Below are 24577 nucleotides of genomic sequence, written 5' to 3'. Positions count from 1 at the left end.
TACATCATATGTTGTCCAACTTTAAATACAGCATTAGAGCAATGTGTAAACCCTATGGATCAAACCATCTGCTCCTCAAAGGAACTATGTTACAGGCATACCCCGCATTAACGTACACAATAGTCTCCCCGCTTGCGCACAGCTTTGGTACAGGTAGGAAGCCGGTATTTCTGTTCAGGACGTATTGACAGGCGCATGCGTGAGCTGCCGTTTGCCTATTGTGTGATATGTACTTACTCGCGAGTGTACTTAAAGTGAGTGTCCTTAAACCGGGGTATGCCTGTATATAGAAATAAAGGCCTTTAGTTATATTTTATTTATTTACATGATAATAGAGGTGAGCACATAATCTAAAAGTTAGGGATTTTGGTGTCCAATGTGCTTTAACACTTCAATGGTATATTTGTTAGACGTGTCTTTTTTTATTTTTTAGAAAGCCTGCTTGACAGTTGATGTATATTTTTTATATCATTGCATTACTCTGCTGAAATGTGAAACCGCTGGGGCCACCTTGTTTGATACTGTAAGTTCTTCATTAAATCAAGTACATGGAGATGTGTACCTTCATACCCCCACATATTCCCATCATACCAGTTTGGCAACTTATCAGAAGTTGGAAATCATGTTGTACATTGTGTGTTTAGTATAGAAATACATGAATGGGAAATGACAAACACTTCAGACTATGATGATGGCCTATTCATTGTTTGTACTTGCAATTATATATACACCAATAAACTGTGTTATATTTTTGTATTGCTGTCATGTGAATTCAAATGTTTAGGGTTCTGCTTTAAATTTTGAAATCTATTTCTTTAAAAATCCAAATATAGAATATTTTCTTTGCCCTTCTTTTTATTTTATTTTTTATAAATGCCTTCAGTTTATATGATTTTATTAACAGAAAATGACACCCCCGCATGCTTCTCAATCCACATACACAATGGATCTGCGTTGTCCTGTGTGCAATGCAAAACTGAACTCCATTTCAAATAACCTGATAACCACATTCAGAATATCCTGCCCCATTATTGGTGTTATCAGAAATGTAGTCATCCTAACTCCTGTGATGTAATATTTATGCATGACTCATGCTAAACAAATAATGGCGTATTAATGGCACTTAAAGTTCTAACATCTCAAAGACCGAGGGCACTGACTTAATGAAAGAATCGAAAACAACTACTTTCTCTTTATAACTTTTATAAGACTCTTTATCGAAAAAAGATAACCAATATGAAAAATAAACACCCTGGCAGTGTTTTTTTCTGTTTGAGTTACAGTATAGTCATTTGACTTTGAGTGTTAAGAAGGCTGTTTGTCCTTGGGGAGGTTTTAGGACCATGGTTCTCAGGTGAACTCAGTTTGTGCCCAACTAATGTAGATTTGCATTTACTACTTATGATTTAGGTCATATGCCTGCATACATTTAGTTCTCCTTTATTTCTGATGATTCTCCTTTATAAAAAGGCATATCAATAAATAATGTTTGTAATGAATTGATCTTTTGTGTAGAGACCGGGAGATCCAGCTGTATGAACTATCTAACCTGGAGCCATACTGCCAAATCAGTGGATTGGAAACTGTCCCTTTAAAACTGGATTACTGGTAAAATATAAATTGTATATTACACAAGAATGTTAGTGAATGTAAGTAAACACCCATTAGAGCATTCACTTTTGATCAAGGTATCTACAAAATATAATCACTGTTGTATGGTTGTCTCTTCTTCACTATTTGAGCTTCGGCCTAATTTATAGAGGTTCAAAACAGATTTTCTCATTGTCCAAACCAGTTCTTAAGAAAGAAGAAAGCATTGCTTCCCTATGTATTTCTCTAAACTGCTTTACTCCCTGACTGCTTTCTCTATAAGTTAATACATCTTAACATCCCCTTTAAGACTCCAACCTCAACTCTCATACACACTGCTGTTCACTATCTCTCATCAAGTTCTTGCACTTCCATATTCAAGGCTTCAGGGCAGGCGACAGATCTTGTATTTGCCCTTTAATTAAAGGTACTGCAATAAATTACTTCCTTAAGGAATCCTATACAACACCATTCTGATATCTTCACCCTTCTTTCCCACTAGCTGTATCCAACACCTACCACTGAACCTCAATACAAAGCAAGTCCATTTCAGGTTCTAAATCTCTGTTTGTAACCTCAGCATATTAACCCACACATCTTTTGCGAGCTCCTCTTAGCACGGATCCTTTTAACTTACTGTTTCTAGATATAATAACCGGTTATCTGAGAAGTCTTTTTATGTGTCATTGTGGAATACACTTGCTCTTATTCATTAATTATAATAATTGCAATAATAAGTAGAGCCCCACTTCCCCATGTTGCCACGAGGACACGGCTTATTTGACATTGAGGGAATGTTGCCATGTGCTACCGTACCACTTGGTAACCTTATCTGACCAGATTACTAGCTTTGTGTTTTCATATACAATTGTATTTTACAGTATTGCTACATTTACTGACTTAGTTTTTTTTTTTAACCAAGTGTAAACAAGCTTTATTTAAAGGAGAAGTAAAATATTGATATTACGTAAACTTACGATGTCAACAGAAGGTAGGAGATCCGGACACCAATGGGAGCAGTGGGAAAAGTGTAAGGGAACCATATATTCCCCATGTATCTGCAATTAATTTCATGCTTTGCTTTTTACTCATTGAATGCAACCATTATTAAACAGAATTGTGGATTACGGTCTTTATTTCTTATTTTAGTGGAACTGATACTGACGAGTGTATGATCTTGTACGGGGACGACCAGGTACAGTAGATATAACAACAAACCAATTTAAGATATACATTAATATTGCAGGGATGTTAAAACATTTTCATATGTTTGACCACTTTAATGTTCATAATTATTTGGAAGGCCACCCAGCCTGAAGAAGGGGTCCTGGTGCACCCGGAAAAATGCACTTTATTCCACTGCTTTTATATTCCATAATGTTGCACTATACTTCATGGGATTACTTGTTAGTATGTGGGTTGATATGCCCCCTTCTGATCTGTAGTGGAGAGTGACCATTTCTACTGTTTGTTATTACATGTTGGGATAACCTGATGGATTCTCCCTAAACATTTATTGCACACAGAACAAATATCCAAGCTATTGGGATTAGGATTTTTTTATGTTCTTCTCTTATTTTAATTGATCTGTTCTTGTACTTCAATGTGTTTATCTATATATGTCTGTTTATATTGAATATTTATTTCACAAGAACTATGGACCTTTATTTAAAAATCAGCCCATAGCAGTGGCAGAGATTGCACCTGCTGCAGGGAGGAGAGTTCTCTGAAATGAATGTTGAAAGGGTTTGCAGACCATATCTATAGTCTATGACAGGGGTGGGCAACTCCAGTCCTCAAAGGACACTAACAGGTCAAGTTTTCGTAATATCCCTGCTTCAGCACAGGTGGCTCAATCGGTGTTCGACTCGGTCTTCGACTGACCCATCCTTTTGGATGATCTCTTATATATATTTTAAAGAGGAAGTACATTTCTATATACCTTTTATTTTATTACTGAATATGTACTAGGGATAACAAGACACACATTATTCCCAAGTCTTTATTCAAAGCGTTTGAAACTTTTAACAAATGTGAGTGTATTTCCAAAGGGTCAAGAAGAGAATAGAGATGTGTGGGGTTTGTTGGTGAGGATCCTCTGCACTATTGTTCTTTTTGTTTCCTTTTTCCCTTGAGTTTCGCTTGTCCCTGAAAGCTCTGAAAATAAAAAAAAGTAACAATACTCTATAGCAGTGTTTCCCAGCTCCAGTCCTCAGGGAACCCCAACAGGTCAGGTCTTAAGGATATTCAAAATGACTGAGCCGCTGATTAACCTACCTGTGCTGGAGCAGGGATATCCTTAAGACCTGACCTGTTGGGGTTCCCTGAGGACTGGAGTTGGGAAACATGCTCTATAGCACCTAAGACCATCATGCTGATTACAAAAACACAACATGTAGCTGCATATTCACTAAGCAGCGCTTTTCCATTGAACACATACTGGCGCACGAAGGCACCTTATGGTCCATTCAAGTTATTGGAATGTAAGGTGTCTTCCGGTGCCAGAAGGTGTATTGCACCGCTTAGAAAACATGCACCTGCATAATGTGTTGTAATCAGCCCGATGGTGCTATTGAATATTAATACTTTTTTTTATTTTTACAGACATGGGGTACCACTCATTTTTATGGCTAAACTTACAGTCTATCTTTCTTATTAAGGAAATGTATTTGTTTTAAAATATTCTCTATCGCTTGTTGTTTTATATATATATTATATATATATATATATATATATATATATATATATATATATATATATATATATATATATATATACTGTATATTTAATTTGTATAAGCTAATAAAAATTATAAATCATATTATTGTTTCCACAGGGATGTGTGAACATTTTATTTTTCACCTCAGTGGGAGAAACTTTAAGGTAAAATGTTACGATTTAATATTTATGCAAACCTTTAAAAAGCTAATACACACAAGTTCACAAATGGAGAAGGATAAGTATAATGTAAAAGTACAATGTAAAGTATAATGGAGAACGATAAATAAATGCGCTTTGCATTGAATCTACTGTAGCTCTACTTCTAAAGCTGTTAACTATGCATGACCTTGATAAATATATTGGAAATTCACTCTTTATACTTTTTCAGGCTTTCACATATAGTTGTTTCAACAAATACTTCATTATAGAGAATAGAAATTCAGCACTTTGGAAATACAAAATAACTTTAGAGACTCATTCTCGCCAAACAGCTCTCCATAGAGTTCATGATCCATATCACATCGGCTGTCTACCTACAGTAGCCAGATGTTCACAGAAAACCTATGGTCATGCTTGCCCACTGCTCTTGTCCAGGCATGCCTCTATAATATAATCCAGGACCACCCATTGTTTCCCCGATCTTTGAGCATGCTTCAATGGTGAGAATCACCCATGGACCTGATGTCCACACCATCAAAATCTAGGCCATTTAAAGGCCAATCTTAAACTGATTTTCTACCATCCTTCTGCAGGTAGTACAGTACGCTAGTGTTTATCCCCTTTACTCTAACCCTCACCTGCTTTCACAAGAGCTATCTATTATGTCCGCCCAACCCAACATGAGGGAGTTTCTGAATACACTTCAGCTTTGGTTTCTCAATTCGTTTTTAGAACTTGGAAGAAAATGCCACGAGCAGATAATAACATGCCTACCATTGGTATCGACAATGCTGTTCTGTCTCCTCGTGTATCTTTCATTCGATGGAAAGTGCATGGCGATTGGGTTACACAGGTAAGAGAACCTTTGTGTTCCTCAGAACCATATTATAATATTTTGATTCTTTTTTATACAACATGGCTATGATAGCATAAAGTATTCAATATACAAGTATAGAAGATGAGTGACAATTAGAAAAATATGTGAATGCCTGACATAGGAAATTAACGTGTTAAAGTGTTATCCAGGAAAACAAATTAGTCAGTTTGATCTTGCTGAACGTTCATCAGTGCACAAAAAACACCTCTTTTTCTACTGGACAATCCTATCATATTGTATCATATGCATTGTATGATTCAGACAAAGAAAACGTGTGTGATCAGTTTGTATTTTAGACATTATTACCTCTGATGCTGTGTCCAGCTGAATCATTTATCATTAACTCTCACTAATAATTATCTCCATCAGCTCATTTGATAATTAAACAGTTGTTAGAAAAACAGACAAATCGTGGGTTGAAATCAATCTTCATGACCACTTAGTCCTTCCCTTTAGAAACATGACTAAAATAACACGTTTCGGGCTCTATGTATCAAAGGGCAAATTCCTGTGGAAAGTCGTTATTTTGTCCAACCTGCCTGATATTTACCTGCGCCAGGCAGCATCATTGTAATAATCTTAGTTGCACCAATTTTGGGTATATCTGTGTCTGCCTGCGATGAGATGAAGGATTTATGGAGTGAATGGGAGGAGTTAGGGGATGTTACATTTGGATTGTGGAGCAGATCTATGTATTAAAAAATATGCGGCTTGCGTTACTTTTCTTGAAGGTTTCTTGCGTCTATATTTTTGTCATTTTAACAGGTGGTGTACGTTTTTAGTCCAGTATGCTCCAAATTCTATATAATAGAATATAATTGAAATACTCTTCATAAATATGGCGCATTTTAAACAGAACAAAAATGCTATTTTTTTTACATAACTGTGTCAACGCAGCAGGACCTCATGATACATAGAGCCCTTCATTTCTCCTCAAGTCACTGATCTTGCTTTACTACCTGATAATAAATCTAATTTCTCTCATTTACATCCGACCTTGTGCCTTTTGCTGCTGATATCAAACATACAGTATATTCGCTCACTGGTATCAGATCTCCCTCAGCCTCAGATTCGACTGTTCTCTCTAGCATCAGAACACATTTCTCTTACCAGCCTCACTCGTTTTGTTGGCATCCGAACTCTGGCATAAAATCTTAATTCTAGTTGTATTGGCATCAGGTCAGACTCCACTTCATCATCATCAGCATTCTTTATTTTCTTAAGTACATACAGGCCTCCACTTAAGGAGGCCTCGCAATACTTTTCAGCTGGTTTTAGAACAATTACAAATGAAATACAATTATTTTGTTGCGCAAGAGGCAGACACTTTCTTGCATCATAACACATTACTCTGGTGGGAGATTTGACTCTTCTGTAAGAATAAGTTATAGGAGGACATCTTTTACACTGTACCGAGTTGTTATCTGAAAACTATATACAAATATATTCAGAGACAATACAAGGAGCTTCCAAAAGAACTATTCATCCAAAGGGCAGTACAAAGGTCTCGGGGGGGGGGGGGGGGGGGCATCCCTTAAGGTTGGGGAAAGGAGATTTCACCAGCAAGGGTTCTTTAAAGTAAGGGCAGTTAAAATGTGGAATTTATTTCATTGGGGTTTTTGTTTGCCTTCCTCTGGGTCAATATGCTGTAAGTACAAATATAGGATAAAGTATGTGTCGTCTAAATTTAGCATAGGTTGAACTTGATTGACTTATATCTTTTTTCAACCTCATCTACTACAGATGCAGCGGCCGTTATCTGATCATTTATCTAATTGGTTTTGGAGATTTCCCCTAAATCCTTTCAACATTTGAAGTGGCAGACTAATGGCCCATCGGATTAACAGAGCAGGGATCCCTGCTGTGTTAATCCTACCGGGGTCTACCTGTCTGTAAGACATAGGCTGAATCAGTCACTCTTAACTGCGTGCCTTTAGCAGGCGATCGCAGGGTTTTTATTTAATTTTAAACACTACAGTATTGTAGCAGGGTGCCTCTGGAGCTGAACTGCATTTATTTCAGGTCTGGGGACCCCCTACTTCTCGAGATACAGGCCCCCTTATGGGGTGCCGGTATTCCCATGTTAAAATCCTGTGGGTCACGTGACCATGGGATTTAAACAAAGCAGAGGGATACTGGCAACCCATAACGGGGCCTGTATCTCAGGAAGTAGGGGGTCCTCGAGGCTGTCAACTTTGTTCAGCTCAGGAGACCCCCTGCTCCCGAACACTATGAATAAAAATAATATGTAAGCAGCTTCATTACCTTAGTAGCTATCTGCTAAGGTAATGATTTTTTCTTGGTGGGGGTGGGGGGTGTTGCTTGATACTAGTGTGCGGGAGCAGGGGGTCTGAACTGAAGCTGAAAAAAGTTGATTTCAGCATCAGGGACCCCCTACTTCCCGAGATACAGGCCCAGTTATGGGGTGCCGGTATCCCTCTGCTTTGTTTAGATCCCATGGTCACGTGACCAACAGGAATTTAACATGGGGATACCGGCACCCCATAAGGGGGCCTGTATCTCGGGAAGTAGGGCGTTCCTGGACCTGAAATCAATGCGGTTCAGCTCCGGAGACCCCTGCTACATTACTGTAATGTTAAAACGAAATAAAAACCCTGCGATCGCCTGTTAGAGGCACGCAGGTAGAGTGACAGATTCAGCCTCTCTATCACTCAATCTTAGATTGTAAGCTCTTCGGGGCAGGGATTTCCTTTCCTATTGTCTGATTTTGCTGCACTTATTGTATTATTATAATTCCCTGTACTGTATTCTTTGTGAAGCGCTGAGTACACCTTTGGCACTATATAAATAAAAACATACAATACAATACTGCGCGTCTCTTACAGACAAATAAACCCCGGTCGGATTCACACATTAGGGACCCCTGCTGTGTACATCCGATGGGCCATTATGTCTGCAGGAGACCTTCTCGGACCACCACGCCCTATAGTGCGTGATTCAACAAGGTAAATGATCGGATAATGACCGCTGCATCTGTATGTAACTATGTAACTCCAAGTCTCATCTTTGACTTGAGGTTAATTTGAATGTATGCTTTGCATAACAATGGTCTATAAATTAAATGTTGCTAAAAGTAATATTGATCTTTTTGGTGTTCTTCATTTTCAGCTGAAGTACTACAATTCTATTAAAGTTGTAATTTCTGCCTCAAATGACGAATCTACTGCTTTAGTAATAGGTACGTTTTACTGTTGTTATTTATTTACAGTAAAGAAAGCATCCGATAATATTTATATCACAACTTTAGAACACTTCCCAAAGGAGTTTTTCCAGCTGGCTCTCGATCATTCAAAAACGGGCATCCAAAATAGGCTTCAAAATTTGAATGTTTAATGTAATGAAAATCCCTAAAGAATTCAAGCTCTTTGGGCTTCTTGGGGTATAAGAATATTGCTTTGTTTGCCTATATCATTAAGTACCACTGATGACTGCATATGACCAACAGATGTAGCAAGACTTACTGTCCCCATCACAACGGTCGAAAATGCAAACAGCCGCGTGGCTGGGGACAGTGTCTACCATGATCGCACTGCGGGGGGGGGGGGGGGGGTTCCTGCTTCCGGATTGGACCCCCCAAGCATTAATTTGTCTGGGACATGGCCTTCACGGGACCACGAGCGGCTGTGGCAACACAAACAGTAAGTCTTGCTACATCTGTAGTGACAACGTTTCCTTGTTTGCAACAGTGGTTCAAAGCAACTTCAGATTTATCAGAGAAAACCGTTCCAAGCAAGGTGTGTTTTATTTAATGCAATTAGTTTTATACAGATATTATTTCAGGTGGGTTTTTTAGCCAGGACACCTTAATAATTAGCCCCAATGTGTTCTTTCAGGTTGTACTGCTGGGACAACAAACGTTGAGCAGCAGATGAAAGACATAAAGGGCCACGTGAAGGATGCAAAGGGAAGAAGAGGGCAGGTGACCCTTGGTCCTGCCCAAAGGAGAGCTGGTGGAGATCAGACGGTGTTCCGTGTGTACAAAGGAGTGAAAACATTTGCTTTCTGTAAAAAGAACAGCCTTGTTGTAACAGGGGGAATGGACCGGATGATACGATTGTGGAATCTATACGTGCCAGGGTAAGATTATTAGCCTGTTTAAGGAAATGTGAAACTGCAGGCTGCAGTACATACTGTGTGTATATTCTGTTGTAATCTCTACTGCACACATACTGCATCTTTTTAGTGTAATGCCCTCAGTGTTTACGTGGTAAAAGCAGAAATCCTGATTTATCTCTCCTCATAAGTGTAACCCTTTTTGTGAACCGGCCGACCCACCCAATCTCACATTGGCCCCTCGTGGTCTAACCGGTTCCTAACCCTGCAACACACCTGCTCTAAGGGACTACTGGTACTGCATAACACCTGTGGCTCCAGGAGATCTGAGCCTCCGCTAGCTGGGAGCCTGGGGAAACCCTTACCATTACCTGGTGCAGCGCCTCCACTTACCCAGGATCTCCGTTATGAAAGATAGCCCTGGGTAAGAAATACAATAACACACGTATACGATAAACCAATAACTAACACTTTACTTAACACACACATATAACTCATTACATAACATCACATAACATAACCTGATGCTCTATCCGCATCACCTCAGCCCAATGTCTGGTGTTCCCACCCAGTGTCCTGTGATCCCCCACACCCAATGTCCCGTACTCCTACGGAAGGTCGTGGGTGACTGCGCAGTCACTAAATTAAGCTAGGGCCCAGTTGGTGCACTTATAATACTTCAGAGGTACCTTCCGAGCACTCCGATGCTCGGGACCGCCACACACTTCTCAAAGGGTCAGATGTCCGTCTGATCCTTTCCAGGTACTTCTGCCGGTAGACCCCAACGAGGGTCCCACCGCTCCACGGGAACTGCAACCGGATCACGGCAACACCGACCGCATGGGAACAGCAACCGCCACTATCCCTTCCTATCACTAACTACTCCTAGAGTGACAGCAACCCTAACCTAGGGCCTGTCCCTGATGAACCGCAACCTGGGATGGCTTGGGGAGAACTCCTAGGGCCCGTGGAACCATAACCTGCCCCCCTTCCCCTAGCTACCCAGTCCTATCTGTAACTCTATTCACTAGATACTCCTAAAGCACCTGCAGCCAACACACAGCTCACACTGTCAGCCTGCAGGGATCCACCCACGCTGCACACACTGCGCCCAGCACATGCAGCGACACACACACACGCAGCTGCACTCACACACAGCCACCTGAATCCCGCAGCAAATCCACTGCTTACACGCTGTGCCTATTTGCCAGTGCCCACAGCCCTCTCCGCTGTGGCACTGCCAAACCTGCACCTTCCGCACCTAAGGGTCACCTCCCTAGCTAGGGCCGTCCCTCTTCAGTTACCCCCTGCCCTTACCGGGAATTGGGGCCTGCCTGGGGATCTAGGGAGAACCCTTACCTGGTACAGGAGCCACGCGCTCCCTGCACCCTTCCTACTCCTTCCTTCTCCTCTGCCTGACTCACGCAGCAAAGCCCGGGAAATGTATCTATATTCCTGGGCTGAGCTTCCTCCAGCCCTATTGGCCATTCTCAGGCACCTGATGTCTGTCTCCCTAAGCCTCCTGGGAATTGTAGTTCCCAGGGGGCTGCCTAAGCATTGGGGCCGCGTGCGCGCTTGCCCTGCGCATGCGCGAACCCCTAATGGCCGCCTCAATCCTTTCCTCCCCTGTCCTACCCTCGCGCGATCTCCCTGGGGCCTTCCTGCACCTACGCGAGCACTGCGCATGCGCGAGACCCCCTTCAATGGCGGCGCCCTCTGCACAAGCCGCCGGGCCGGTGGCAACGCGATCGCGGCCTTAGCGACGGCCCGATCGCGTCCCCGGCAACCGGCCTGCGCCGCGATACCTAACGCTGCTCCCTGCTCTGGCCCCCACCCTCGCGAAGTGCCGGAGGGTCCGTCGCAGCCTCCGGCGGCACCCGCTACCACACGGCACTCGCAGAGAGGGGCCAGGGATTTCAAATTTACCTCAGGGCTACATTCTCCCCTTCGCAGAATCCCAACGCCCTCGCTTGGGTAGCAACCATACAGTGGGTTATATAATGGAAAATGCATTGTAACCTGTACATCAAACACAAGCAATTCCCCAATTGTACCCAACATACCCGCATGGATACCCGAGGCCAGCTGAGTCTCAGAGTGGAGTGCCCCTAACAGACTGGGTGAGGGTATCCCACCTTGACTCCTGTGAGTCTTTTGGAGCTCAAGACCTGTCCCTTGCACCAACCCACCTTCTCCCTCTCGCAGAAAAAAATATACGGGGTCCTGGGTATTGACCCTTGCCGGATCCTCCGGTCTCGTCTCATGGGAGACAGGGAGGCTCAGTCTCTTTCCTCGGTCCACCACATGGCGAACATATCGCTCCATCGCGCACCTGGGAGAGGCCACAACTACCAGAGCGGTCTCAACAGAGTCTTTGTCCGCTCCAACCATCCCTTTAACGGTGACTTCTTCTGCGGACGGCACAACTTCTTCGGGTAGACCCGGGTCTTGAGAAGGCCAAGCTTGGAGACTCCTCGTGCAGGAGTATGTGTCGCTCCGGTCCGCTACACCGGATACCTGGATGAGGTCGGATTCGTTCCATGATCCGCAGAGATCTTCTGGGGGAGACACCTCCACCAGGACGCGATGACGGGGTGAGCCCATCACCCGGGTGACCCTACCTCTGGAGTCACCAGGCTCCACGATCACCGGGGAGCTCACACCCGACACCCCTGGGGCAGTCAACTTACCCCTATCGTTGTCGGCAGGTACTGATCCCAAGCCTGGGACCGCTGGTACCTCGATGGTAGGCCGGACTGGCCGTTGCAGGGCACACGGGCCCACATCATGGTCTGCATCAGTTGAGGTGGTTGACTCGGTGACCCCACTGGAGTGGTCCGCCGGCAGGCGCATCACCACGCTCGGTTGGTCGCTAGAATCACCACACATGGGCGGGGGTATAAACACCTTACCCTGGCCTTCCGGGATCTGTGGTTCTGGTTTCGGTGGTTCTTGCTCGGGAACCGGGTCTGGAACCGACATCTGGGGTCCCGACATCTGGAGCTCCGCCTTCAGCGGCTCCGGCTCAGCATCTAGAAAGTCCATTTGGGCACACGGCCCCTCCACCACCTCCATCGCTGAAGTGGAAAAATTAGTAGCGGCTTCACCCACCTCGGTAGCACCATCAGGCGCCTCTTTCTCCGCAGGTTCCGCCATCAGAGGTTCCTGCTCCTCCATTTGCACGTCCCCTTTGAGAGGGTCTGCAACAGTGGTCTGGACACACGGGCCCCCGGAGGCCTCTGGAATCAAAACAAACTGAGGACAAGCATCATTTACTGTAAGAGGGAGGTCCGGCTCCTCCTCTTCTTTCTCGGCTGGTTCCGACGCCTGGGGCAGGATAGGCTTTAGGAACCAGGCCCCGCAACACTCACATTGGGGCTCCCACGCCAGTGCCTCCCTCCGGGAACAGCCACATTTGAGGCTCCAACACTGGGTAAACGTTTCTCCATCCACCTCAGTTGACCTGAAACCTAGTTGTAACTGAGATGGTTCGACTCCATCTTTGAGGGCTTCACTCAGGCAGGGGCACATTAGCGTCGTGACCTCCATTCCTGGCAAATTCCAGGGCTCATACACACCAGGGTGTAACCCCTGGCAGTCTCTCTCCTCCTCGGGGAGGGAACACTCCATTTCTGCAACAGAGTCCTCTGCAGCTGGCGGTTTGGGTTGCAGGAACTGCGCCGCACAGTCAGGACACTTAGGCCCTTGGGTCAGCTCACCAACGGCACACTCACATTCATTCAGACGGCCGTGCAGGCATTCTTCCCCGTCTACCACGGTCATCGTGAGAGCAACTGGTGACTCAGATGCTCCGTCCAGCCAGCCACCCATCGCTTTCCATTCTTTTAACGCACACGGGCACACCACCATTGGCAAGATTAAATGGGGGGCCTGTACGATTCTATACAGCCAAGGGTGTTTTTCTCGGCATCCCTTGCTTTCCTTAGGGGAAACAGAAATTTCTGATTTCTGCTCAAGACACTCCCTCCCCCTGGTGGACTCTAGAGGAGGGGCAGCACAGTCTTTTGGGGAATGTTGCAAACTCGGTACTGAGTCACTCACAGTGTAGGGGCGGGGCTCGGGTTTTCCCGCCAGTCCTGGATAACTGTTGGCAACATTTTCCCGCGCGGCCGGGAGCTTAGCACGTGGCTTCCTTCGCCTTGAGGGCTTCCCCATAGTGAAACAAAAATAGGACACAATTTAGAAAAAAACATACAGGGCACCCCAGGTCTGATATCTCAGCAGCGCCTCCAAATGTAACCCTTTTTGTGAACCGGCCGACCCACCCAATCTCACATTGGCCCCTCGTGGTCTAACCGGTTCCTAACCCTGCAACACACCTGCTCTAAGGGACTACTGGTACTGCATAACACCTGTGGCTCCAGGAGATCTGAGCCTCCACTAGCTGGGAGCCTGGGGAAACCCTTACCATTACCTGGTGCAGCGCCTCCACTTACCCAGGATCCCCGTTATGAAATATAGCCCTGGGTAAGAAATACAATAACACACGTATACGATAAACCAATAACTAACACTTTACTTAACACACACATATAACTCATTACATAACATCACATAACATAACCTGATGCTCTATCCGCATCACCTCAGCCCAATGTCTGGTGTTCCCACCCAGTGTCCTGTGATCCCCCACACCCAATGTCCCGTACTCCTACGGAAGGTCGTGGGTGACTGCGCAGTCACTAAATTAAGCTAGGGCCCAGTTGGTGCACTTATAATACTTCAGAGGTACCTTCCGAGCACTCCGATGCTCGGGACCGCCACACACTTCTCAAAGGGTCAGACGTCCGTCTGATCCTTTCCAGGTACTTCTGCCGGTAGACCCCAACGAGGGTCCCACCACTCCACGGGAACTGCAACCGGATCACGGCAACACCGACCGCATGGGAACAGCAACCGCCGCTATCCCTTCCTATCACTAACTACTCCTAGAGTGACAGCAACCCTAACCTAGGGCCTGTCCCTGATGAACCGCAACCTGGGATGGCTTGGGGAGAACTCCTAGGGCCCGTGGAACCATAACCTGCCCCCCTTCCCCTAGCTACCCAGTCCTATCTGTAACTCTATTCACTAGATACTCCTAAAGCACCTGCAGCCAACACACAGCTCACACTGTCAGCCTGCAGGGATCCACCCACGCTGCACACACTGCGCCCAGCACATGCAGCGACACACACACACGCAGCTGCACTCACACACAGCCACCTGAATCCCGCAGCAAATCCACTGCTTACACGCTGTGCCTATTTGCCAGTGCCCACAGCCCTCTCCGCTGTGGCACTGCCAAACCTGCACCTTCCGCACCTAAGGGTCACCTCCCTAGCTAGGGCCGTCCCTCTTCAGTTACCCCCTGCCCTTACCGGGAATTGGGGCCTGCCTGGGGATCTAGGGAGAACCCTTACCTGGTACAGGAGCCACGCGCTCCCTGCACCCTTCCTACTCCTTCCTTCTCCTCTGCCTGACTCACGCAGCAAAGCCCGGGAAATGTATCTATATTCCCGGGCTGAGCTTCCTCCAGCCCTATTGGCCATTCTCAGGCACCTGATGTCTGTCTCCCTAAGCCTCCTGGGAATTGTAGTTCCCAGGGGGCTGCCTAAGCATTGGGGCCGCGTGCGCGCTTGCCCTGCGCATGCGCGAACCCCTAATGGCCGCCTCAATCCTTTCCTCCCCTGTCCTACCCTCGCGCGATCTCCCTGGGGCCTTCCTGCACCTACGCGAGCACTGCGCATGCGCGAGACCCCCTTCAATGGCGGCGCCCTCTGCACAAGCCGCCGGGCCGGTGGCAACGCGATCGCGGCCTTAGCGACGGCCCGATCGCGTCCCCGGCAACCGGCCTGCGCCGCGATACCTAACGCTGCTCCCTGCTCTGGCCCCCACCCTCGCGAAGTGCCGGAGGGTCCGTCGCAGCCTCCGGCGGCACCCGCTACCACACGGCACTCGCAGAGAGGGGCCAGGGATTTCAAATTTAACTCAGGGCTACATTCTCCCCTTCGCAGAATCCCAACGCCCTCGCTTGGCTGGCAACCATACAGTGGGTTATATAATGGAAAATGCATTGTAACCTGTACATCAAACACAAGCAATTCCCCAATTGTACCCAACATACCCGCATGGATACCCGAGGCCAGCTGAGTCTCAGAGTGGAGTGCCCCTAACAGACTGGGTGAGGGTATCCCACCTTGACTCCTGTGAGTCTTTTGGAGCTCAAGACCTGTCCCTTGCACCAACCCACCTTCTCCCTCTCGCAGAAAAAAATATACGGGGTCCTGGGTATTGACCCTTGCCGGATCCTCCGGTCTCGTCTCATGGGAGACAGGGAGGCTCAGTCTCTTTCCTCGGTCCACCACATGGCGAACATATCGCTCCATCGCGCACCTGGGAGAGGCCACAACTACCAGAGCGGTCTCAACAGAGTCTTTGTCCGCTCCAACCATCCCTTTAACGGTGACTTCTTCTGCGGACGGCACAACTTCTTCGGGTAGACCCGGGTCTTGAGAAGGCCAAGCTTTGAGACTCCTCGTGCAGGAGTATGTGTCGCTCCGGTCCACTACACCGGATACCTGGATGAGGTCGGATTCGTTCCATGATCCGCAGAGATCTTCTGGGGGAGACACCTCCACCAGGACGCGATGACGGGGTGAGCCCATCACCCGGGTGACCCTACCTCTGGAGTCACCAGGCTCCACGATCACCGGGGAGCTCACACCCGACACCCCTGGGGCAGTCAACTTACCCCTATCGTTGTCGGCAGGTACTGATCCCAAGCCTGGGACCGCTGGTACCTCGATGGTAGGCCGGACTGGCCGTTGCAGGGCACACGGGCCCACATCATGGTCTGCATCAGTTGAGGTGGTTGACTCGGTGACCCCACTGGAGTGGTCCGCCGGCAGGCGCATCACCACGCTCGGTTGGTCGCTAGAATCACCACACATGGGCGGGGGTATAAACACCTTACCCTGGCCTTCCGGGATCTGTGGTTCTGGTTTCAGTGGTTCTTGCTCGGGAACCGGGTCTGGAACCGACATCTGGGGTCCCGACATCTGGAGCTCCGCCTTCAGCGGCTCCGGCTCAGCATCTAGAAAGTCCATTTGGGCACACGGCCCCTCCACCACCTCCATCGCTGAAGTGGAAAAATTAGTAGCGGCTTCACCCACCTCGGTAGCACCATCAGGCGCCTCTTTCTCCGCAGGTTCCGCCATCAGAGGTTCCTGCTCCTCCATTTGCACGTCCCCTTTGAGAGGGTCTGCAACAGTGGTCTGGACACACGGGCCCCCGGAGGCCTCTGGAATCAAAACAAACTGAGGACAAGCATCATTTACTGTAAGAGGGAGGTCCGGCTCCTCCTCTTCTTTCTCGGCTGGTTCCGACGCCTGGGGCAGGATAGGCTTTAGGAACCAGGCCCCGCAACACTCACATTGGGGCTCCCACGCCAGTGCCTCCCTCCGGGAACAGCCACATTTGAGGCTCCAACACTGGGTAAACGTTTCTCCATCCACCTCAGTTGACCTGAAACCTAGTTGTAACTGAGATGGTTCGACTCCATCTTTGAGGGCTTCACTCAGGCAGGGGCACATTAGCGTCGTGACCTCCATTCCTGGCCAATTCCAGGGCTCATACACATCAGGGTGTAACCCCTGGCAGTCTCTCTCCTCCTCGGGGAGGGAACACTCCATTTCTGCAACAGAGTCCTCTGCCGCTGGCGGTTTGGGTTGCAGGAACTGCGCCGCACAGTCAGGACACTTAGGCCCTTGGGTCAGCTCACCAACGGCACACTCACATTCATTCAGACGGCCGTGCAGGCATTCTTCCCCGTCTACCACGGTCATCGTGAGAGCAACTGGTGACTCAGATGCTCCGTCCAGCCAGCCACCCATCGCTTTCCATTCTTTTAATGCACACGGGCACACCACCATTGGCAAGATTAAATGGGGGGCCTGTACGATTCTATACAGCCAAGGGTGTTTTTCTCGGCATCCCTTGCTTTCCTTAGGGGAAACAGAAATTTCTGATTTCTGCTCAAGACACTCCCTCCCCCTGGTGGACTCTAGAGGAGGGGCAGCACAGTCTTTTGGGGAATGTTGCAAACTCGGTACTGAGTCACTCACAGTGTAGGGGCGGGGCTCGGGTTTTCCCGCCAGTCCTGGATAACTGTTGGCAACATTTTCCCGCGCGGCCGGGAGCTTAGCACGTGGCTTCCTTCGCCTTGAGGGCTTCCCCATAGCGAAACAAAAATAGGACACAATTTAGAAAAAAACATACAGGGCACCCCAGGTCTGATATCTCAGCAGCGCCTCCAAATGTAACCCTTTTTGTGAACCGGCCGACCCACCCAATCTCACATTGGCCCCTCGTGGTCTAACCGGTTCCTAACCCTGCAACACACCTGCTCTAAGGGACTACTGGTACTGCATAACACCTGTGGCTCCAGGAGATCTGAGCCTCCACTAGCTGGGAGCCTGGGGAAACCCTTACCATTACCTGGTGCAGCGCCTCCACTTACCCAGGATCCCCGTTATGAAATATAGCCCTGGGTAAGAAATACAATAACACACGTATACGATAAACCAATAACTAACACTTTACTTAACACACACATATAACTCATTACATAACATCACATAACATAACCTGATGCTCTATCCGCATCACCTCAGCCCAATGTCTGGTGTTCCCACCCAGTGTCCTGTGATCCCCCACACCCAATGTCCCGTACTCCTACGGAAGGTCGTGGGTGACTGCGCAGTCACTAAATTAAGCTAGGGCCCAGTTGGTGCACTTATAATACTTCAGAGGTACCTTCCGAGCACTCCGATGCTCGGGACCGCCACACACTTCTCAAAGGGTCAGACGTCCGTCTGATCCTTTCCAGGTACTTCTGCCGGTAGACCCCAACGAGGGTCCGACCGCTCCACGGGAACTGCAACCGGATCACGGCAACACCGACCGCATGGGAACAGCAACCGCCGCTATCCCTTCCTATCACTAACTACTCCTAGAGTGACAGCAACCCTAACCTAGGGCCTGTCCCTGATGAACCGCAACCTGGGATGGCTTGGGGAGAACTCCTAGGGCCTGTGGAACCATAACCTGCCCCCCTTCCCCTAGCTACCCAGTCCTATCTGTAACTCTATTCACTAGATACTCCTAAAGCACCTGCAGCCAACACACAGCTCACACTGTCAGCCTGCAGGGATCCACCCACGCTGCACACACTGCGCCCAGCACATGCAGCGACACACACACACGCAGCTGCACTCACACACAGCCACCTGAATCCCGCAGCAAATCCACTGCTTACACGCTGTGCCTATTTGCCAGTGCCCACAGCCCTCTCCGCTGTGGCACTGCCAAACCTGCACCTTCCGCACCTAAGGGTCACCTCCCTAGCTAGGGCCGTCCCTCTTCAGTTACCCCCTGCCCTTACCGGGAATTGGGGCCTGCCTGGGGATCTAGGGAGAACCCTTACCTGGTACAGGAGCCACGCGCTCCCTGCACCCTTCCTACTCCTTCCTTCTCCTCTGCCTGACTCACGCAGCAAAGCCCGGGAAATGTATCTATATTCCCGGGCTGAGCTTCCTCCAGCCCTATTGGCCATTCTCAGGCACCTGATGTCTGTCTCCCTAAGCCTCCTGGGAATTGTAGTTCCCAGGGGGCTGCCTAAGCATTGGGGCCGCGTGCGCGCTTGCCCTGCGCATGCGCGAACCCCTAATGGCCGCCTCAATCCTTTCCTCCCCTGTCCTACCCTCGCGCGATCTCCCTGGGGCCTTCCTGCACCTACGCGAGCACTGCGCATGCGCGAGATCCCCTTCAATGGCGGCGCCCTCTGCACAAGCCGCCGGGCCGGTGGCAACGCGATCGCGGCCTTAGCGATGGCCCGATCGCGTCCCCGGCAACCGGCCTGCGCCGCGATACCTAACGCTGCTCCCTGCTCTGGCCCCCACCCTCGCGAAGTGCCGGCGGGTCCGTCGCAGCCTCCGGCGGCACCCGCTTCCACACGGCACTCGCAGAGAGGGGCCAGGGATTTCAAATTTACCTCGGGGCTACATAAGATAAGCGTTTTACTGCACAGGCATTATTTGTATCACTTCTATGAGATCTTTATGAAATCTACAAAGTACAACATAATAGGAGTCATTTTAGCAGAGTGCAGGGAATAACTTGGAAAAGTCTGCATCATGAAAACTTTGTTAAGGAGTTAGGGTTAGGTATGGTACATAGGATCTATATACAAAACAAGTTGGTTAGTATTTGTTCTAGTTTTTAATAGATCTCATACATAGGGCTTATTGTTTTTAATATTTTCACGTCTATTTGTGCATGGGCAGTTTTTTACTCTTAGTTTATTAATGTAATCTAACCTGTTGTGTTTTAGTACCTATTTGTTTAATACTCTCTTAAAAATAAATGATTTTATTGTTTTAAAAAGATGTCTTATTAATATTGGTTAAGACGTCCTCAAAAAAGAGAATGTTTTTAATATTATATATAATATCTCTATGACATCATGCTCATATGTTTTTAGACGGACAACAGGCATGTTAAAAGGTCATACAGCTCCAATCTTTTTCCTTGATGTATCTGCAGAAGATAACAAGATATTTTCCATTGCCACAAACAATACAGTAAAGGTATGTGAATTACCATTGGATTTATGGACATGTGGTACCTCAATTCAAACTAAATTAAATAAACAGTATGGTATATAATGTAATACTACTCAATTGGACATGCACATGCTTTATCCCTTTCAGCAGCACTGATTTCAGTAGATCAGGGCAAATTCTTTACACGAACCAAACTAACAGAACCCACAATAGCAATAATGGTAAATAACAACGCAATGGTTCAATGTCTGAGCCCAACAAGGAAGCATTTCAGTTAAGGGGAATAAATCTCTGTGCTATTATTGGTCTGTAACCAAAACAGCACAAAATCATATTTTAGCTTTGTATGGAAAGGCCTGTCTAGAAGTGACCAATACAGAGATGTGGATCACTTTGCAATTTGTACTAAGACACTAAAACAATGTTACAAATGAGCTGTGACAAAATAGAATTTACCAAAGAACTAGGAAAAGGCTTTTATACTGTATATATACATATATATACAACATAACATAACATATATATATATATATATATATATATATATATATATATATATATATATATGTAATCTTTCACAGAAGGTTAACAATAATATTCTTTCAGACCGTTGCTATTAAAAACATATTGTATTGATCTTTTTAAGTTTGCTTGTGGGTAGGTGCAAAAATGTGGCATATTGGTGAACTTTGCCTTTCTAATTTATTTTTACAACTTTATTTGCTGCAGATTTGGGATATACAAGATCAAACCTGCTTGTTTACTGTCTGCTCAAAATCCAATGGGATTACAGGGGAGCTCACTGCTTGTCACTATATTCCGGGCATCAAAGCTCTTTGTGTTACGACAGATTCCGTTGCACTTCTTCAGCTCAAGCTAAAGTAAGAATAAACCGTTTCCTGCTCAGACCATAATCCAGCTCAAAATATTATCCACACTTTGTACTGTATATGGAATAGTTATATTGCTGCTGGAGGCTCATATTGCAGTTAAGGGAATATTATTAAAATGAGAATGGCATCGTTTTAGAAATTGATCCTACTTTTCTTATTTGCTTCAAATCAAATTTAAGGCCACATTAATTAGATCTCTTTCTCAAAAGCTACCAGTATGATTAATATGTCAGTGCAAAGTAACTTGATGGCACCACTAGTGTACAGGTATCTGCTATTGTGCATCTCTTTGCTTTTCTTACTGATTTATTTAACTAGAGACCTGTCCTTCATAAAAGAAGAGAGACTCGTTTTTGGGTGTTAAGGCCATAGTGAAAGGCGCTGTCAGGAGTATGCGTCCAGGGTTGCAGCAGCCGTACGGAGGCGCGCTGAGGGAAAGCGGGTGCTTTCCCTGGCCTTGGTTAGCGCGCCGTCCGTGGGCGTGTCGGGGGGGTGGGCCAGTGACGTCACGGAGCTGGTTCGCCCTCATTGGGCGAACCGCTCACGTGACCGGCCCTGCGCTCCCTTGAGAGCTTGAATCTAAAATTCTCATAAGACCCACGCTTCCGCACGCTTGCGGAAGTGTGCGCGAGCCCCTACTAAAGCCGCTCTCATTGTGGCTGCAGGGGCTCACTGGTAAGCACCAGCGCGCCTAAGCGCTGACCATGCCCGAGGCCTTGGGACAGAAGGGGTTTGTTAGGGGCCTCAGTGAGTATGGATAAACAAATGATATATACAGAGAAAGTGCTCTGAGACGGACCAGTCATATTAACTTCAAGGCAATACTGAGGACACTGTGACTGTTTATTATAAATATTGTGAAAATCTGTTTGTTATCAACAGAGCCTTTGTCATTGGACTAAAACATTGCCAATAGACAAGCACATGTAATGCCTGTCGTTGTCTTTCTTTACGTCTCATAGACAGCCTTTGCAATGCTGTAGCTACCTGTGCATTCTGGTGGCCATTTAGAGTACACCAGGAAATACTGTATGATGTAGAATGCTCTTTCAACAGAGCTGGTTCACACTGCAAGTGGGTTCATTATGAATAGGTATATTTTTTATAAAGTACAAATTATTTGCCATCAGAATAAAAACAAAATGAATGGACTAGCACATAAATAAATATAGGGAAAGTTCTTACAAGAAAGTGGTGTTTTGTTACATATTTTAAGACGTTTCTAACAATAAAGTAAATCATTATAAATAGTGTACTCTATGTTTTGTTTCATGAAAGGTCTCCCACTCAGCCTCACCTGGAGATATCTCATAAGGAGCCAGTTCTGTGCTGCAAATACAACAAAGCCTTTAGACAAGTCATAGCCTGCTCAGAAGGATCAGTAAGTGATTATTTTTGAAGATTGACTATGGCATGGGGTTCTTGACCTGTGTAGCAGGTACAGGGGGTCAGTGAAGGGTCCATGAAAAAAAAAAACCTAACTACAATACATTTTAAGAATTGCCTAGAACAGAACCGGAAATAAAAATTAAAACTCAGACGATATTGAAGTTCTGCAAAACCACTATAAGCAACCACAAAGGGTCTAGGGGTCTGTAGGTTAAGGACCACTGGGCTATATGGTGTTACCCTTTCTATTTGCATAGCTCAAACTTCTTGATGGGTGGTTTAATGGAACAATATACAGTATAGGATGTGCAAGGATAAAGGATACAAGTATTCTCTCCAATAGTCAGTTCAATGCATAGTGCTGGTTGTGTGTAAGTTATGTAGATCTTTCTAACTTTTGATCATAGTCAATCATGCCAGTCATGTACTAGTGGCTGGAGTAAAGGGGGATCTATGTAGTCTTGTGCTCCATAGATTGCTGAAACATTGGGGTAGATTCTTAGAAGCCTGTTAAATGACTTATCGTTACATCACCACCATTTAACGTATCGATGCCCGTAACACATATCCACAAAGGTGATTTGCGTTACGAAGCCCTCACATTGACGTGAAAATATTTAATCGACACATTATAACGGACATCTGACTTACTCATATGCAAATCATAGGCTATTGAACTGTTTACCTAACATCGCATATCCTCAAACCTCTGTTCATGTTACAGCATGGAAAAAACACTACAATAATTAGGACAAACCAAAACCTGTTGTTACTCACATCCAGACAATTATTATCATAGCGATATTTCTGTGAATAGCCTACAAGCAATGAAATGAGTATAGGACTTAATACTTTCTTTCCAAAAAGTTACACGTGTCATACAAGATATATATTACGGATCATATATATATATATATATATATATATGAATGAAATACATCATAAACTATACTATGTTTTTAGTGATTCAATTGAATGTTTGTGTAACCTAATAAGATATTAAATAGTTACATAGTTATATAGTTACATAGTAGATGAGGTTGAAAAAAGACATATGTCCATCAAGTTCAACCTATGCTAAATTTAGACGACAGATACTTTATCCTATATCCGTACTTACAGTATATTTATCCAGAGGAAGGCAAACAAAAAACCCCAGTGACATTTCCAATGATATCTCATAAGGGGGAAAATAAATTCCTTCCTGACTCCAAAAATTGGCGATCAGATTAATCCCTGGATCAACATTCTTCCCATGTTTACTTATTTGGTTTATCCCTGTATACCTTCCCTTTCTAAAAAAAAACTTTTTTTGAACAAATCTTTTGTATCTGCCATCTGTCTCCATGGGTAATGAATTCCACATTTTAACTGCCCTTAATGTAAAGAACCCTTTCCCTTGTTGCTGGTGAAACTTCCTTTCCTCCAACCTTAAGGGATAACCCTGTGTCCTTTGTACTGCCCCTGGGATGAATAGTTCTTTTGAAAGCTCCTTGTACTGTCCCCGATTATATTTGTATATAAAACACTTAAGGGAAGGGGGGGAAGGGAAAGGTTAACCCTCACTACAGCCTGGCTGGAGGTGCTACAATCAGGGGCAATGTAAGATGCACAACAAAAGAAAAAGAAACCCCTATAACGAGAGCACTCTAAACAAATTCATCCACTGATATCACCAGATGAATCAAGTAATGTAATGAATTGATTAATTATTTAAAATAATCTTTATTGGGAGAAATAATGCAGGTAAGTAAACCTATGCCTCCTCTGAGGCTAGCCTATAATCTAAAGTGTGAATTAAAATGAAGTGGGTATAAATTGGGGTATAGAGCCCCAATATATCGCATAGGTGGGACTATAAAGCCATCACGTATAATTACAGAAGCACATCTGAATTAGTGTAGCTAATCACCAGAGTCTGAATGGTTAATAAGTGACCTGTGCATAGTATTATATGGATCTACTGTCACAGAAAATCTCAATGACTACTGCACTGTGGGGGTACAATGCCTGTGGCCAAATGTATAAGTGAGTGTCAATATGTAACACTCATAACATCTCTGGCCTCCCTCGTAACAATCAGTGCAGTGTAGTGTGAACACATCAGTGCACACTGCGGTAAACGCCTAGATCCTTGTTAGGTAAACATTTATGTTGGAGCGTTAATATCACTACTAGTGTAAATGTACGTTGTAGTTAACCACATATAGATGAGTTAGATCCTTATAATACTCTGCACAGGTCACTTA

At 45.8% G+C, this 24577-nt stretch overlaps 1 protein-coding gene across 4 annotated transcripts in view; it reads left to right on the top strand.

Annotated features, from left to right (window-relative positions):
* The window catches only part of LOC142490197 (cilia- and flagella-associated protein 337-like), a 104222-nt gene that overhangs the window by 25025 nt on the left and 54620 nt on the right, over positions 1-24577 (top strand). For all 4 annotated transcript variants that reach the window (XR_012800002.1, XM_075592155.1, XM_075592157.1 and 1 more), the window contains 9 exons: positions 1516-1608; positions 2740-2785; positions 4427-4473; positions 5203-5323; positions 8477-8546; positions 9202-9445; positions 19965-20070; positions 20776-20927; positions 22218-22320. Coding sequence is in view for 3 of the 4 variants with exons in the window: in XM_075592155.1 (XP_075448270.1) it covers positions 1516-1608; positions 2740-2785; positions 4427-4473; positions 5203-5323; positions 8477-8546; positions 9202-9445; positions 19965-20070; positions 20776-20927; positions 22218-22320 (982 nt within the window). In the remaining variant the exon portion in view is untranslated. The remainder of the gene's footprint in view (positions 1-1515; positions 1609-2739; positions 2786-4426; positions 4474-5202; positions 5324-8476; positions 8547-9201; positions 9446-19964; positions 20071-20775; positions 20928-22217; positions 22321-24577) is intronic.

Source organism: Ascaphus truei, chromosome 3, assembly GCF_040206685.1.
Source record: "Ascaphus truei isolate aAscTru1 chromosome 3, aAscTru1.hap1, whole genome shotgun sequence".
Classification (NCBI taxonomy): Eukaryota; Metazoa; Chordata; class Amphibia; order Anura; family Ascaphidae; genus Ascaphus; species Ascaphus truei.
This window is presented reverse-complemented; position numbering and strand designations above follow the sequence as displayed.